The 18,120-nt window shown below is 31.0% G+C and overlaps 2 protein-coding genes across 2 annotated transcripts; one reads left to right on the forward strand and one right to left on the reverse strand.

The window, feature by feature from the left end:
* Window positions 1-10,608: 10,608 nt before the first annotated feature.
* LOC109339381 (phosphoinositide phosphatase SAC2-like) lies at window positions 10,609-11,759 on the reverse strand (the record flags this gene model as incomplete). The annotated part of the gene is made up of 2 exons (XM_019576812.1): window positions 10,928-11,759; window positions 10,609-10,814 (listed from the first exon to the last, which is right to left on the reverse strand). Coding segments are annotated over exons 1-2 (417 nt in total), but the record flags the coding sequence as incomplete, so codon positions are not given.
* A 1,261-nt stretch (window positions 11,760-13,020) lies between these two features.
* Window positions 13,021-13,663, forward strand: LOC109339382 (auxin-responsive protein SAUR71-like). The gene has a single exon (XM_019576813.1). It carries the CDS (start codon window positions 13,123-13,125, stop codon window positions 13,501-13,503), a length of 381 nt encoding a protein of 126 aa, XP_019432358.1. The 5' UTR covers window positions 13,021-13,122; the 3' UTR covers window positions 13,504-13,663.
* Window positions 13,664-18,120: the final 4,457 nt, after the last annotated feature.

The following is an 18,120-nucleotide window of genomic DNA, read 5'->3' on the forward strand; positions in this document are numbered from 1 at the left end:
AAATTGTTTTGTGTGTTTAGTTTCGAAGCTTCTGAAGTTGGACGATCAACCCACTCTCTCGTAAAGGAAATCGACCACGCAACAACCTAAGGTGAGGGAGAATACATCGTGACATAATGGTGTCCGAATATGACCCCTGGACCTCCTAAACTATCTCAAAAGTTTGGAGTTATATTTGTGTATTAAGAAAACCCGTACTTAATCAAATATTTGTGTGCATGAATTTTGAACTGATAATTTCTTAAGTTGTATGCTTAGGATAGTTTAAAATATCAAGTATTGTGACAGTTATCCATGAAGGAACACCACTCGATAAACTAAATTGCATAGGGATCGAAAACAGTGGAGAGTTTCGACCTGGTAGCCCAAAAGGGCAAGGAAAATGGTCCTAGGAACTGGACCACCTCGCCCGGGCGAGCCAGCCTCTCTTGGGCGAGGGAGAGACAGGAAGTGAGGCCCAAGTTGGTGCATGGGTGAGCAACCCCTCGCCCGGGCGAGCCATCCTCGCTTTGGGCATTTTTGGCGCTCGAGCGACCGTACTTCGCTCGGGCACGGGCCAGATAGGTATTTTGACCAATTTTTGATGTATTGTATTGGTCGCTTGAGCGACAGTCACTCGCTTGGGCCAGAATTCAGGAAGAGAATTGAGTTTGTTTTGATGAGTTTGTCGCTTGAGCGGCAGTCTCTCGCTTGAGCGACAGTCTCTCGCTTGAGCGACAGTCTCACAATAGTTTTGACGGTTTCTGATGTTTGAGAGACATACAATAGTTTTGACGGTTTCTGATGTTTGATTGCTTAGGCAATAGCCCTAGCTTGGGTGTAAAGTATATTTACACTTGGGAAAGACTACGACTCAGATGATTGAGTCTGGTGTCAAAAATCGACAAACTTATACGAGTATCTCTGTTCTTATGCCTATTTAGGGTAAGGTTTCCGACTGTGATGTCGTGATTAGAGCAATGCCCAAAAAGGATTACATGATACCATGCGGCGAGGTCGTCTAATCGTAAGAGGCTTGGCCATGTGATCGTCCAGGATATTCAGTGATGGTTCGTAGTGGTAAGGATGTTATTCCTCTATTATGTGATGACGTAAGATTGGGTCCCATATGAAGCATTCCTTTGGAAGATGTCTTAGGTTGGGCCAATTAAAAGATTTAATTGGCTAACCTCGGTTAGTGTGCATACTCATTATGGATAATGAAGTAGTGGAGAGGAAATTTACGGGAGACAAACGAGCCCCGATATGTTAAGAGGGACGGTGATTCGTCAGTAAAGTCTTGAGGGTGAGCCTAGGTGAGACGAGTCCCTTGTATTCCTGGATGCGGTATTCTGTTGGATCAGACAGTTCTCACAGCGCATACTAGACGATCTCTGACAACCCCTGTTTACAATCAGGATCGATGAGAGGGATGCACAGAAAGTGTTTGATACGACGCCGTCCTGAAATGAATAGTTCTTTGGAACAAATCGATCATATATCCTTGTGAGGAATAGTTGGTGAGTTCAAATCGGCTTGTTGTGGGACCTGTACTCTCGGTTATTTCTGAATAGTTTATTGGGAGGATATTGGTATAAGGATGAATAAAATAAACATAGCATTCATACATTGAGCACGTGGATATTAATCCTCGTGGTTTGAGTTATAACGGCATTAATCATTTGCATTTATGTATGTGATATATATATTGTGTATGTTATGTATGTCTGTCTGGATGTAATATTCTGTGTAATTTCACGCCGTCAATGAGTAATATTCATTAGACGTCTTACTCCTCTTCTTTCTATTTGTCTTATATTCACGTTTTTTTTGAATGGATCGATCGAGTAGGATTCGGAGTTACCGCTTTTCGATGTCCCAGGAGGGGGCATGGAGGATTGAGGGAAACTGTGATACCTACACAGGCCCTTGTGCTTTTTGATTAGTGTACCTGTGTAGGGTATTTATTTTGGAGTAGTTTTATTTGGGCGACGATTAGGTTCCGCCTTTTACTTTGTACCAGCATTTTATGATATTCTAATGAAGTATGATTCGAAGTTATATTGAGTTATATTTTTATTACCATCAGGTAATGATTTTTGATTTTCCGTATTGTATGTTACTGAAAGTGATGTTCCGAAAATGAAACGAATATAAGGAAATAAATTTTATATGGCGTCACCATTCAAAAAAAAAATACCCATTTTTTAGCAAGATTTTTGGAGTAATTTTCGAGGCGTTACATACAACATCATTATAGTATGTTTTCACATCATTGAAGCTGCATATTAGGCTCACTTTCATCATCAATGGTTGGTTTGCTTCTGTCATGGTGGTTAAGCTCAGATATAATTTTTGTCATGGATGGTTAAGCATTGGATGGTTAGCTTCTGTCCATGGTGGTTAAGCAAAGATACAGCTTCTGCCATGGATGGTTAAACGTTGTTATTGCTTCAAATCAATTCCAAGCTAGGAGTTCAAAATTTTCACTCTCCAACTTGAGGGGGACTGTTGAAATATATTGTATCATGTAAATGATAGTGTTTGTGAATATGTGAGATTGTATTGTTGGGTTAGTTCTAACTCTAGTGATTAGCTTCTAAGAACAAAAGGGTTAGTTGGAGTTAGTTAGTTTTTGTTAGGGTAGTTAATTTTTCCATCATTTATATAAATGATTCAATGTAACTTTGCATTTCAACTATTCAAGATTCAATCATTCATTCAATTCAATAATCATTCGATGAATGATTTTCTCATTCTTTCTTTCTTCCTTTGTCAAGATTCATGCATGATTCTATCATTTTAACAAATATATTCCTATTAATATAATACACATAAGAATAAACGTAATATTATAATGTCAATCTATATAAGTGTAATATCATGCTAAACTATAAAAATGTGAAGTTATATTATTAAGTAATGTCGTTATGTTCTTAATTTATAATCATGATATAATGTTATGTTAATTGAACATTTCTTACTAGATAAATTTTTATGAGAATTATGAACTAATGACTTTGTTTTTATATACATGTTTTAGTAAAAAGAATCGATAATTTGAATTTTGTTTTGAATTTTTTAACAATTTTCTCCTTCAGATCGTCTAAATAATATATAATATTATATGAAACAAATACATAATTGTATAAGTTTCTCGTAATCATTTTCTAAATTTCTAGGTATTCGTGGATCCGCGGTATCCAAAGAATCACGAGTAGTAAACCCAGTGGATATCAACTTGAATCTAGGATGGATCTTGGTTCAAAAATGAATAAATGAGACGAGCCCAAATAGTTAGACTACTTTTGTAGATATGATCTTAATTGAGGTTGTATTGACATCCCAAATGGTTAAATACACCCCATTATTAAATTATTTTCGAAAAATACTCCAATCCCCATTTCTACACTTTGGTTTGAGCAAAAAAAATGGAAACAGCCAGAAAATAGTGAAGAGAGAGATGGAAAGAAGTATATAGGTGAGAAGATAGGTGGTTTTTGAATTACTATTGAGTGGATAATCATAGTTCAACTAAAGGAAGATACTTATGACTAGGAATAAAAATGATACACTAAAAATGATTATTTTCATGAACCAAATGAGAATATGTGAGCCTTAAGGCTGGAAATTTGGAAAGATATGAAGAAATAAGATTTTATCTTAAAATTAAGTAGAATAATTCAACAACTATTTGAATCATATTTCTGAGTTAATGAGGTTGTGATTGGGGATATGAGACTTAATGACTTATGTTAAGCTTTCGTCTCATAATCAATTAATAATGAAAGAAGTAATTCAACGTGTATTTAAATTATTCTCAAAATTAATATCAAACTTAATTCTAAATATGAAGAATCTATGATTCAAAGGGGAAGATTAACATATTAGTCCTTTTATTTTTATGTCTAAATATAATATTTGTATTCTTTTTCGAATGATGTAAAGCTTTTGGGTAGGATCCGAGTGGAAAATAGTCACTTTATTGTAGGACAATAGACCAACAGGGTGGCCATAGCATAGAAGTTCCTTTTGAGTCGACGATGACGAAAATCTACGAAGGAACTCACTTTATCTAATTGACTGGCAGAGAAAACGAACAAAACATGCAGAAATATGTATCCATGGCAGCTAAATAAATTGAAATCTGAACACTTTTGCTCTTTTTTAGGTGTGTTCTCCTTTTTCTTAGGATATTGTTATTTTTGCCCCGTTCATCCATGGTGATGTCTTAAGTTTGTGACTCTAAAGGTACTTGATTATTAGTAGATAATTTAACACTAGCCAGCAAAACAATCAAATTTTCATGAAAGTGTTAGAACAGAGAAAGCTAAAAATGTGTCAATAGATCGATTAAAATTTTTAAAAATAAAATAATTAGATTGAAAAATAATACTTATATAATTAGTAGTTATATATAATTACATTTAACTAATGTTTCTCCATTCCTAACATTTATATAATCTTATCTACTTTTTGATATATTAAGTGAATTGTATGGTTTACTTAAAGGTTATTTGAATTTAACCCGTTAAGTCAAAAACTATTTCCAAACATCAATTCCTCAAGGTGCAGTATTTTTCGTTCCAAAATTCATAAAATAAAACAGCATTTATTCTGATCTTATCACAAATGTGACGAATCAACCGCCTAAAATCTTAAAGCTAGTAACATACATTATAAATCTATATAATCTTTTCAACGCGTTCACATGCATTAATTGGCACATGATCATTAACTATGTTGGAATCTTAGCATCATCTTCCCTTAACTGAAGAATAAGAGCTAGTTTGAAAATGAGAAAAAAGGTAAAGGAAACAAGGCAAAGGAATTGGGCATTGGCAAGTTCCTCTGTAAATAATATAGAACCCGCCGATGAAATTAGGTGGAAATAATAAATGAAAGCGGTTTTCAAATTAAAAGAGCATATAAGAAAACAGAAATAATTCATGTCAGCTCCATTAGTAAAATAAACCTTAACTTTAGTTTTTTGGGGTACATTAACCTTAAGTTTAGTTTTGAAACAATTAGGTATATGTTTTTCTTCTTCTTTTAAAAAAAACGGAGAAACCAAATATTAGAGTGAAGAAGGTTCACATAAGGGAAAATAAGTTAGATTTCATGATATTTATATTAATAATTTTGTTATTTTTTATAAAAAAGTTAACCACGATTCAATTAATTTACTTACATTGACACATGCCATTGTTATTTTTTTTTGGAGTTGCTACTACTATTTTAGTAGAGTTCAAGGCGTTTGAACAAAAACTCCACATGTCTTCTAATAACTTTTACCGTATTATTATTCTTGATTGTGGCTATAGGGTTGGTCCAGATATTTTATAGTTCATATGCAAGAAAAAAATGAAAATGTGAATTCAAAGTAATTTATAATAGGAAAATTAGTATTTATTATTTATAAAAAATAATTATCTAAAATAATTTACTTTAAAAAATCTCATGAAAATCGTAAAAACATGTGATATACTTTCTATTCTGCTCATTTGAGACTTGGGTCAATATATATATATATATATATATATATATATATATATATATATATATATATATATATATATATATATATATATATATATATATATATATATATATATATATATATATATATATATATCTCATAGTTATCAACAAAATCATTTCTAATGTAACAAGTAGAGTTGGAAACGAGTCGAACTGAGTTGAACCATAGTTCAGCTCGATAAGGATTGGTTCGACTCGAAACTTGACTTGAGTTCGATACGAGTTATTATTTTAGCTCGAGTTCGGCTCAGTTAAAGTTCGCGAACTGTTCAGTTCAGTTCAAAAGGTTCATTTGAACAACTCAAATAATTAATTAAATTTTGAAAAACAATACTTCAAAAGTTATATATATAAATATAATATTGTTTTTATATATAATAACAATAAATATAAAAAATAATGTACGGGTTATAATAAATTTAAAAATTAGTTTATATATATATATTTTGAGTCAGCCCATAAACGACTCGAACTATATTCAACTCAAGTTCGGCTCGTTTATTTAGCGAGCTTAATTTCTAGCTCAAGTTCAGCTCATTTGGTTCATAAACAAAGTTTATTGAGCTAAATAACAAATCGAGTTTTGAACGAATACCGAGTTGGTTCGGTTTATTGCCAGCCCTACTAACAAATAATAAATGCTTGAATATGCATGTTATGAGGACTAAGATTTTTATATAAGAATTATAAATAAAAAAGTTAGACTCCTCATTAGTTATGAGCCTTGTGTAACGCACTTGTTGCACATCCACATGAGTTGATCTTGTGTGACTATTTGGAGACAATATAAATTATTAATAAAAGTTAGAATTTGGTATACATCAGCTATCAATAGTGGTGGACGATATTTGTGAATTGTTGGTGTACAATTTGATTGTCCACGCACATTTTATTTGAGTTGGGATCCTCTTTTGTATTGGATAGTCCAGACAGGAATGTGAGGCAAAGATTCATTTGATGATTTAAAAATGAACTTCAATTAAAAAAAACTTAAATTACAAGCCATTGAAATTTTTTAAATAACATATATAATCATCTTATCTAATACTTGGACACTCCAAAATTGGAAAGGATCTACATTCATTTTATTCCAATGAAGTTATAAATACTCTTTCATTGATTATATGAGGAAACTTAGGAATAGATCATTATGTGAGTTTCCTCAGGATTGATCACTAACAATTTTAAATATTGGTTTTTTTACGAGTTTTTTATCCTCTTGGGTTGTACCAAAAAACTTGCATTAACACATGCGAACAAGTCTCACATTCCACATGTAAAATTGCTTTTATTTTGCCGACGAGACTAACAACTACACTTCATAAAGTTAACTGGGAGATGCCTTAGCCACATATGTTTCCATGTCATGTGGAAGGTGGGAGGCTAATTACTATGAAAGTGTGAACTGAGTTCAAGTTCTTGCACACACAAAAAAACAGAAGTATAGATTATGCCTTTAATTCCCATTTTAATTTCTTTATCCACATATTAAGTATTTGTCAGAATTTCAGAGCAATAATTGTTTCACAACACGTAGACTCATCGCGGTGCCGCGTATAAATTCTCACACAGCTGTTACAACCGCATCACGGTTCAAAGTCCGAACAACTTGCACACCGCTACACCATAAGCTGTAGAATCATTTTTCTTTCATTAAAATAACAAATGGGGGAAGATACGTACTAATCATTACATTTCTGAACATTTTTTTATTCTAAGTTTTAGCCATTTTAACCATAATTTTCAACTAACCACTAGAATATTTTCAATAAAAAATTAGCATAATGGTGGTTATACAGTTGGAGCATAAAGATTCATTCATTTCTTCGTGGCTCACTCTTAGTCAAGTTATTTAAAATAGTAATATTTTGGGGAAATGTTTTTTTCTTTCTTTTTCCAAATATAGATATTTACTTTATGTCAAGGATATTATATCACTGATGCAATAGTATACTACTTAACTTCTACGATTAGTTACTCCATGCAAAGTTTCAATTTTCACTTGACAAAATCTGAAAATGTGTATATCTTTTAAAAAAAATATGACTATTTAAAACCCTTTTGTTGAAATTAAGAACTTAGATTAAAAAAAGTTTGATAAGACATACGAGCATGTGAAAAAAGGAAAAGAAACTGGGTATTAATAAACAGTGAAAATATCATAGCTAAAAGCACCAGAAGTAATTTTTCAATATATTTCTGTAAACATGTGCTTGAGAATCTGTTAAATTGGAGAGGAATTAACCAAAAGTTGAAGAACATGTTTTTATTGGTATAACCAAGAATATTTACTCATGTTATAGAATTAATCTCTTTCTGAGATTTGTAATTGTCTACTCCCTAGTGAGTGTATTTGTGTATTAACTAAAGTATACCCTAATATTTACACGGATTATAATCATATAAAAACTGCATGGTTCATGCTAGCCAGAAATAAACAAGTTGGTAAGGATTGTTTGGATCAAAATGAGAATGTCATCTACATAAAGGCATATAATAATGCAAATATTATTATCATATTGGAAATAAAAATTTCATTATTCGGGACAAATATAGTACAGTGGTTTCATGTATAATTACATGTATCTTATAAAATTCATCAAAGTAGAATCACATTCAATGTTTCTATGACTGCAAAATCTTTCCATTGAATTGATTATCAATTTTAGTATAAATAAATTAAGTATATTAAGAGTTTCACTTTTATTTTTGATAGGGTAAACAAATGTATAGTCAAAGCGTTTATTGATAAAGATTATTAAATGTTGTTTCCTACTTGTAGTACCGTTTTCATCAAGTTCTCATATATGAAAGTGAAACAAGTTTAGAGGATCAAATTCTCTAACCACTAATTTTTTGTGTGGGTAAATCTCTTACTGCGGAAATTTACATGGATAGTGTAGTCAAACTATACTATTACACTTTTGGTATATGTTTCGAAATATTTATTGAAGTAATGTAGTTTTTAGGGAACTCATGGATGAGATCCATGAATTTAGGGAAGTCGTGGACCAGCAATGTGACTTCTCTGTAATCTCGTGCATTTGATGCACGAGACTCTTACACGTTTTCTCTCCTCCATGGAAGTCGTGCTTCTCATGCACAAGTTCCACTTTTTTTAGAAGTCGTGTTCCTTAAATACAATTTCCATTGGAAATTAATACCAAAAATACTCTCTAGCCTAATGATTATTGGTTTACATAGTAACCCAGAGGTTCATGATTAAAAATGTAATGAATATAATGCAATCTTGCATTAGAGTCCATGTATAAATAATATATATCAAAGCTATAAAAAACAAAAAATTAGCAATGGGTGAATGTTGAACCATGAATCTCTAAGTTACCATATAAACCAATAATCACCAGACTAGAGAATAATTTTGCTATTAATTTACAATGGAAATCATATTTGATGAGAGAAAACGTGTAAGAGTCTCGTGCCTCAGATGCACGAGATCTACTATCGTAAATATTTTAAAACATATACTAATGTGTGATACTATAATTAAACTACACTATCCATATAACTTTTCCACTAATTTAAGTAAGTTTTTAGTTATTTTAGCAAGACTCCAAAATTTATATTTTTCAAAATCATATATAATTACCTTTGCAATTAATATGAACTTGATATATATAATTTTATTAAGATTTATTGCTTATAAAAAAACTTTTATTCAGATTTATAATATTTCCTTATGCTTTTATTCTTTTGAGTTGGTATTTTGTGTTTAATGGTTATTTTACTTATTGATAACTTTTGTGTATGATTTTGTGAATGTAAATGTATGGAGGGATCTTTATGATTCTAATTTTTTTAGCTCATCATATTGATATAATTGTTAGACACATATTTATATCAGTTTATCATATTATGCATGTTGTTATCTAGGTTACTAGACATAGAGCTAATTCAACAACTAAATAACTCTCAAATTTATTAACGTATTTGCTAGACATAGATGTGTGTTAATGATTCATATATCTTTATCTTATTATTGTAGTTGCTAGACATATGGCTATTTTAGTAAGCTACTAATTTGACCAACACATTGACAATTAGTACATTTGAGGTGTTGCATTAAAATTCAATTTCAAAAGTAGAGTTGCTAGACATAGATATGTGTTTTCTAAGTTATAGTTCTTCTTCTTATGAGTTAAGTTACTAGACATAGAGCTTTATTTCATGATATACTAATTTGACTAAGACATAACTTTTATTACAATTAAGGTCTTTGCTGAATCAAACGTGAATTGATAGTAAATAATAGTAAAGTTCAATTCTAACATCTTTATTCTAAGCATTTTAATCAAATAGTTAGTTAGTGTAATCAATCAACCAACCAAACCAATTGAAATCAACTTAGAATAACAATATCTTTGGTCGAAAGACTAGTGTCAAGCAAATCCTTGTGAGTTCGACAATATTTTTATACTTTTATATGACATCCAATTTGATATCCATATTGACCAATTTACCGATTAGCAATGATCATGAGTGTGCAAGATGTATGTGAGTGTGTGCCCAATATGTATATGTCCGTGCAAGGACTTACTAACTTGGACCTTTCCTTTTTTTTAAAATAATAATAGCTAGTTTGACTAAAATGTTTTACATCATAAGGTTGAAGTATAAATCCAAACTGAGCCATAATCGACGGTGACATATGTTCTCCCCCAACTGAAAACTATTATATCCCTTAGAGCACACCCCAACACTAGTCAAAATAGAGATTTAACCATGCTTAACATAACAATTTACTAGCAACAAAATATCCTTACTTATGAACACTCTTGGAATATTTTAACTTCCAAATTTTGGACTTACTGTTTTCTCAAGAGAAAAATATGTATGTAGTAAGAGTGTAATTTTTTTATAGTATCAGTATATCATTCATTTTTAATTATTATTAACTCTTAAATTAAAGTAATACAAATAAACGATATACTGATTATATCTAAATCTTAATATTAGTACATAAATATTGTATTCTTTTTTTCAATAGGTAGAATTTAGGACAATGATTTCAACAGCAACGCACGTTGAAAACTTTTCATATATATATATATATATATATATATATACCATATACATATTACAATTACGGACGGAATTGACTAAAGACCTGTTCTCATCACTAGAATATGCCACTTTGGATTGCACAGTAGCATGTGGAACCGGAATCATTTCGCTCTTCGTCACAGCATAGATAGCATGCCCACAGATTGTGCCAATCTTCCTTCGTTTTGTAATAAGCATCATGTAGTATGGCTCAAGAAATTTCACAAATCCTAAATCAAAAGAAAATTCTAAGATGTTTTGGATTTATTCAGATTAAAATAGGAGAAACAGATAATGTTAATGATGATAGAAATTTTGCTCTTATACAGCAGATAGAACATACCAATGATTCCATAACAAGTTGTTACACATTTAAGTCCCCCTGTTGACTTGTTTCCTTCGCGGATCCGGTTCAAGAGCTCAATACACTCAATTTCTGAGAATATCGTAGGATCTTCTGTGATACTTAATTCAGACGGTTCTAATCTGTCAATCTTCAATACCTTCCAATGTGATCTGCTTTTGTCTCTTCCAATAATATAATATCTCTGCATAATAAATTCATATAAGAAGACCGAATAATGCTTTGTAGCAGTATTATGTACACGGAAAAATGTAACAGGATAATATTCATAAAAGAGAAGTACTTATAAGCAATTAATGCCAATTATAAAGAATGAGAAGAACAATTCTTTATGAATAGAAATATAGAATTAACCATCAACGCAACATTTCAGATTAAATGGTCTTCATAGGGTGTGTAATGAGTCGTAGAAGACAGGATGGAAATTGAGATTCAAAGGTTTTCCAGAATAACGAGTGTGGCAAAAAGTAACTTGGTAACATCATAGTTATTTTACAATTAAGAAATATATTGAAGCACACACACATCATACAATTAAGAAATATATTTTAGTATAGTCTAGAAATTCACAAATGCACCAACAATTGGAATGTATCAAGCATAAAACAGGACATCAAACCCTTAAATCATAAAAAAAAATTGTCAAATGTAAAGTTTGATTTAGCCTAATTTTTGAGGATGGGTCTTAAGAACTCCATCATCTTACATGAACTCTATCATATTAAGGAGGTACACTTGCTTGTCTTGCAATCAATAAATCAACTGCTAATGATTTAGCCAAAAGGTGGCTTCACATGAGTTTAGGCCACAATGACTGTGACCCTAAACTTTGAACTTGACAGAACACAAATAAATGAAAGCGAGGGAGTATATAAAGGTTAGACAAAAGCAAGAAGATCACATAAAGTGAATTTAAAGGTTGTGCCTTTATCACATTTCCCCCCTCTTTTTGGTACACTTTCTTGTCAATTTAATGCCTATTTTCATCAAAACTTCCGGAAATATTCACATGGAGACCTTTCTAGTAACAACTGTTAGTAGTGTAATATAAGATTCCAAAATTAAAGGCTGTAACGTATACAATGAGATGCACGATTTCAGTAAAGAAAATAAAAGGCAAAAACCTTAGTTTACCTTTTAAAAGAAGATTTAGAAGTAAAATTGATTTTTTTTCTAGAAATCATACACAACTTTCACAGTAAGCCCCAGCAAACAATTTAATGTCAATAAAAAGTCTCCAACGAGAAAAAATTTAACACTGATGGCAAAAAACATGAAAGACAATTTGAAATGAATACAGTGACAATCAAAAACAAATTATACTATTTGATAGGCAACAGCAACAGAAGATTGAAGAATACATAACAAGCAGAAGAGTCTAAATCCCAAGTCAAAAAACAACTTACAAATTGCAAAATTTCCACATACCCAATTGCAAGCATCATGAGTTAACACAGATTCATCATATAAGAACATGAATTTGCAAACCAAGCAATCAAAATCTTACACTCAACCCAACAATCCAAAAAAACCCAACTATACAAAAAATACAAGTAAAAAACGACAGAAAAAACAAAAGCAGTTTTGCCACAAACCCAATTGTAAGCATCATGAATTAATACAGATTCATCATATAAGAACATGAATTTTGAAACCAAACAATCAAAATTTTGTACTAAACCCAACAAACTAAAAAAAACAATGATACAAAAAATGCACAAGACAAAGAAGAAAATGAGATACAAATGCATATACATATGTACATACATACATATGTATATATATATATATATATATATATTGATTAGATTAGGTAAAAGATAAAACCCGTTAAAGAATAAGTAAAAAGTTAAAGGCAGTACATAAATTTTTTAAACCTACGTAAAGGCACCCATAATTAGTTAATTCGGCGGGTATTTTGATTGAATAAAAAAATAAATTAAAATATATTTCCTTTCACATTAGTTATTTTAATTTTAATCTTACCGGTGTACCTTGCAAGTACGCTTACCTGTACCTCTAACCCCTTTCCCTTCTCTATATATATTATTCATTACTTCTCGCTTCCTTCATTCTTCACCCACCACACTTCTCTCACTCACTCTTCTCTTATTCCAAAACTCACCTAAACCTTTTTCTCTCTCTTACAGTTCCTCACCCTGGCTCACAATATCATGAAGCATTTGATCCGCAAGCTCTCACGATTCGCCAACTCCTCTCACTACACTCTCCTCCGATCCGAGTCACGCTCCTCGTGCCGCCGCCACGACTCTCGCCGCCGTCGAAACGGCGAAGTCCCCGAGGGACACATCCCGGTGTATGTGGGTGAAGAAATGGAGCGGTTCGTGGTGAGCACTGAACTTCTGAACCACCCGGTTTTTATTATGCTACTGAACCGGTCGGCTCAGGAATATGGGTACCATCAGAAAGGTGTTCTCCGAATCCCGTGCCACGTCATTGCGTTCGAGCGACTCCTTGAAGCGCTTCGACTCGGTCTCGACTCGCGTGACCTTCACCACCTCATCACTTCCGAAGAAGTTCGTTGGCGAAATTGAAAGTATCTAGTTTTAGCCTTTTATTTTGTGAAGAGACTAGATAGTATCAATTGGCAACACCCACTCTTAGTAAGAGAAAAAAAAACACAAGTTTAATTTCTAGCAAAAATATTAGAGTGTGTGAATGGAAAGTTTCAGGTGGTAAATTTAGCCCATCTATTTCTTTTAACCTTTTCTTTCTCTGTGTAAATATATGCTTTGCCATTTTTCCATGAAAGTAAACAAAATATTCACTGTAGTTTTTATTGCTTTGTTTTTCTTTTCTTTTCTACCTTTACTGCCAGCATGTCACTGCGACCGAAAAAAGATGCACCTCTAATTTTTTTAGAGCAAAAAATCAAATGGAAAAAATATCCAACCATAAAAAACTTGACTTTGGAAGTAGTTTTTTATAATAACGACCCACGAATCGAAAACAATAAAAAATTTAAATTATTATTTTAAAACTTGTTTATAAAAACTTGACCCCTTTTATTATTATTTTAAATTATTAAAAATTAAAATTTGCATAAGGCACATAACTCCATGATCATTAGATTCTAATTGTTTTATGTTTGAAGAGGTAAAAAGTGAACACCATGTACAATGATAAAATCATATTTTGGATCAAGAATATTTGGGTCTATTTTTGTACATAATTTATTTGTTTCATGCTAGGAGCCTTATTATTTGTTTAAGTGTATTATAGAATTTTTACTTGGGATTTGGTGAAAGAAGGAGAGTGGTTTTTTTTTATATGATGTTGTTATCGCTATCCGCAATTTCGTGCTTGATATTGTTGTATATCAGTTTCTGAATTGCATCTAAATATATGGAGCAATGTGCAAATGCACATATAAACTTAGAGTTGAATATTTCATAGTTTTAGACTAACAGGGAAAGCTTGGAATTTAATATTTCTTATGAGTTAATCATCAATAATTTATTTTTTTATTGTTTATATACATTCATGTAAAATAAATTATCCTCCACACGAATGCACGGATCTCATAGTAATTTATTAAGATTTTATATCACGATATTAATATATTGTTTTTGGATGTGGTATGAGTTTGTTTTCTTCATATGTTTAGTTATTTTAATTTATCCTTCAAAATACTTCAAATAAAATGTCCTTAAGCTGGTAGATTGGAAGTTTTCGTTGAGATAAGGGGTAAAGTCGTAGTTATGCATGCATTTCGAGAAAATTAAGATAAAACTGGAAAATATCGGAATGTGCAATATAAACGAGGCTGTCTGCAGTTTTGTTAGTATGATTGAAGGTGATTTATGTGGGTGGCTTGTTTTATTGATCCGAGGGTGGTGGGTGGCCTTTCGAATCAATCATATAACTAATGCAAGTCTTAATTTTGTGTTTGTCAAAGGATAATTTCGTCATTCCGGTGGTTGCCTTTTGAGAAACAGAATAATAGTTTGTTTTTTAAGTATATTTTACTAAAATCCGAATTTCATTAATTTGTTGAATTAGCTAATGAATTTTTTTAACAATGAGATAGTTTTAATATGCAAATATAAAATGAATAGGGATATAATCAAGTAATGGATACATTAGAGAAAATAATATTTATGATGCTGTATCAACTATATAAAAATATTTATATATTTAGACTATTATTTGCTACTTTTAGAAACAAGTCATTTTTTTGAAGTGAAAGGATTATTCAATTGGGAGTTATAAGGTGGTCTAATAGTTAAGGTGAAGAAATTTAAGGAATGAAATGAATGAAGTTGTGAGTTCGAGTTTTATCCATAGTAAATTTAAAAAATAAAGAATGGGTTATAAAGTGTTTTGATGGTTATGAGTGAAATGAAGAAAATTGAGGATTTGAGTCTCGCCCAACAACAAATACTAACAATTGCCGATAAAATAAAATTATTCATTTTAAAAAAATCATTTTAATTAATTAATATTAATATATGATATACATATCGTTTCATTGAGTTTAAATTTAGAATATTAAACACACTTTATTGACATTCTTACAGACTTCTTCTTTTCATTTGATATAAGACGCTCCTAAGATTTACATATAAATTTTAGTGACACAAGAACTCAAAATACACAAAAAGATAATATTTATTGAGAGAAAAGAACATATCATATTTTGATACAAATGTGTTTATGTATTTTGGTGTTTTCATTCATACTCAGACTATATGACTTTTGAAATTCACCTAGTTTTCTCCATTGAGCTGGTAAAACAGGATGGCTTGATCACTCTATAAATTGATAAGTTTAGGTACTTAAAAGCCTTCCCAAATAGACTTCAGCTAATTTCGGCTTTGATATCCAAGAAAATCCTTACATGGTTGAGTTACGGGTTGGCCCACAGAAACATGTATGATTATGTATAAAAATAGGTTTGCAGTCATGTTTAGGCAATCATTTTTCAACTGAAATAACCTCACTTTTTTAGCTATAGCCTACCAAAACTTTATCGAATGGCCCTAACTGTGAGCTCTACTCTAGCATGTTAATTTGGTTTGGTTTTGTATCGAACTAATCACATATCATGTAAGAATATTTTGCATTTAAATTATAAATGGCCTAGGAAAAATAACAGCTTATATTTGCATTAGGGGTCGATAACCGAATATTAATCTCTTTAAAAGGTGTAACCATTGTGAGTTAAGTTTAGTCTGTGTGAGGTTGATTGCCAACTTAAATATAGCTTTTGATTATTCCTATAATAATAAGTAATTAATTAATATACATACCTTTGAAGAATTCATGAAATAGTCCTATAGTGGTTGTTGTATATTAGTCCTAGTGTGAACTGGATATTTTTCCACAGGAAATTATTAATATGGCAGACTTTGGAATTGAACTAATGATATTACAATATTTGATTCCACATGATCTACGCGTGCCAACATGAATATGGATAACTTTACAGCTTATAAATTATCATGAAATAAATATATGTGCTGGATTGTAATGATATCTTTAATGATGAACTAAAATAATGAAAGTATTCTCCAAAGTTCCAATTTTTTATTTCATATTCAAGATGAGATACGAACCTTCAATATATAATAATGGATCTGACGTACACCATGCATGAAATTTGCTTTAATTGATATTGCATTGTCATGCCGCAGCCACCAGGGCATGACAAAATCCTTTGGCGTGTTAAGGTATTCTTATATGTTAAAATAGTTTTGGAAATTTTTTCTATAATGCTAATTAATATTATCTGAATAACAGAATAAATGAGAAGTTATTTTTATATGTCTGAGATGTGATTATATTCATCCTATGATATAGTACTCCTTAAAATTGGTCAATTCATTAAATATTCTTATGATATTAGAAAGCAAGGTATATATTTAGGACGTTTAGGGACATTCTATATAATTTTTGTCAAATATTCAAATCCACCTCCTTATTTGTTCAATGTGTAAGGAATGTGAAACTTTCATCAGTTGGCCATAACAAACAATGACTTTATAAAGTAGTACTATATCATATGAAATTCTTCTACTCTTGTGTATCAAATAGATCTTTTTTGGTACATAAAAAAGAGAGATTGTAAATGCATAATATAAAGTAAGTGAAAAATAATCACCTCAAAATTTTCTCCAAAGAAAACTTCTCAAACCAGCAAGTGATCAGAGGGTAAGATTCTCCAATAATTTAAAGAATATTATTGTGCAATATAATATATATGTAAGAATAGAAAAGTCCATTACGTTACAACCTGTAAGCTCTCCTATATCCTAGTAATAACATGCTAAAAGTTGGACTAAATAAAATGCTAAAAGAATAATAATATAATACTACTGATAAACTACAATTTTTTTTATTCTCTCTACAAAAGAATCAGAAACTGAAGTAGGTTTTGGTAATTTGAACACACTTGGTGCCTCTAGCATTCATTTGTTTGCCCCGAATTAACGTCCCAAGCACATGGGTACCTGCATTGGTTTCTGCATTAATTCAAAGTCATCACGTTCTAAGCAATCATTGTAGTTCTCTCTCATTACTATCTTTGTAATTTTAAACCATTTATATTTACTTAATTAAATACTTTAAGGTATTTTTGTAGGAAATGATCAAACCACTCATTCAAATCTTCCAATCTTACACTTATTTGACCATAATTGGAATGGACATGTGGGATATCAAAGAAACTAACTAAGTACTTGACCTACAAGGAAATTAATACCAAGTTTTGGCATGTGAGTTTGTGGAATGGGTCACATGCGTATCTGTTACAGTTATTACTATCAAATAAGGGAGAATCTTCCACTACCTAGTAGCAACTATGTTTTGTAATTAATGATGTAATCTCAGTTTAGTTGACCATCTATATTATTTTGAATTTCAATACTATGAATATATGATGAACTTGTTAATTAACTATAGATTTTGATAGTTAATTACTTATTATTTGTTTTTGTCCTGTTTGACAGAAGTTTCCAAATTAAACCGCTTCAAGTATAGTTAGGGGCTATAATGTTGGTGAACTTATTACATGGTCCAAAATCATTTGATTGCACCCAATTCTAATATGAGACAACTTTATTAGCTACCAGGCAAATTTCATGTTATTATTAGTCACACATCATACAATAATTGCTTACTAACTAAAAATGTATACAAACCCCTCAGTA

Source organism: Lupinus angustifolius, unplaced genomic scaffold, assembly GCF_001865875.1.
Source record: "Lupinus angustifolius cultivar Tanjil unplaced genomic scaffold, LupAngTanjil_v1.0 Scaffold_74_28, whole genome shotgun sequence".
NCBI lineage: Eukaryota > Viridiplantae > Streptophyta > Magnoliopsida > Fabales > Fabaceae > Lupinus > Lupinus angustifolius.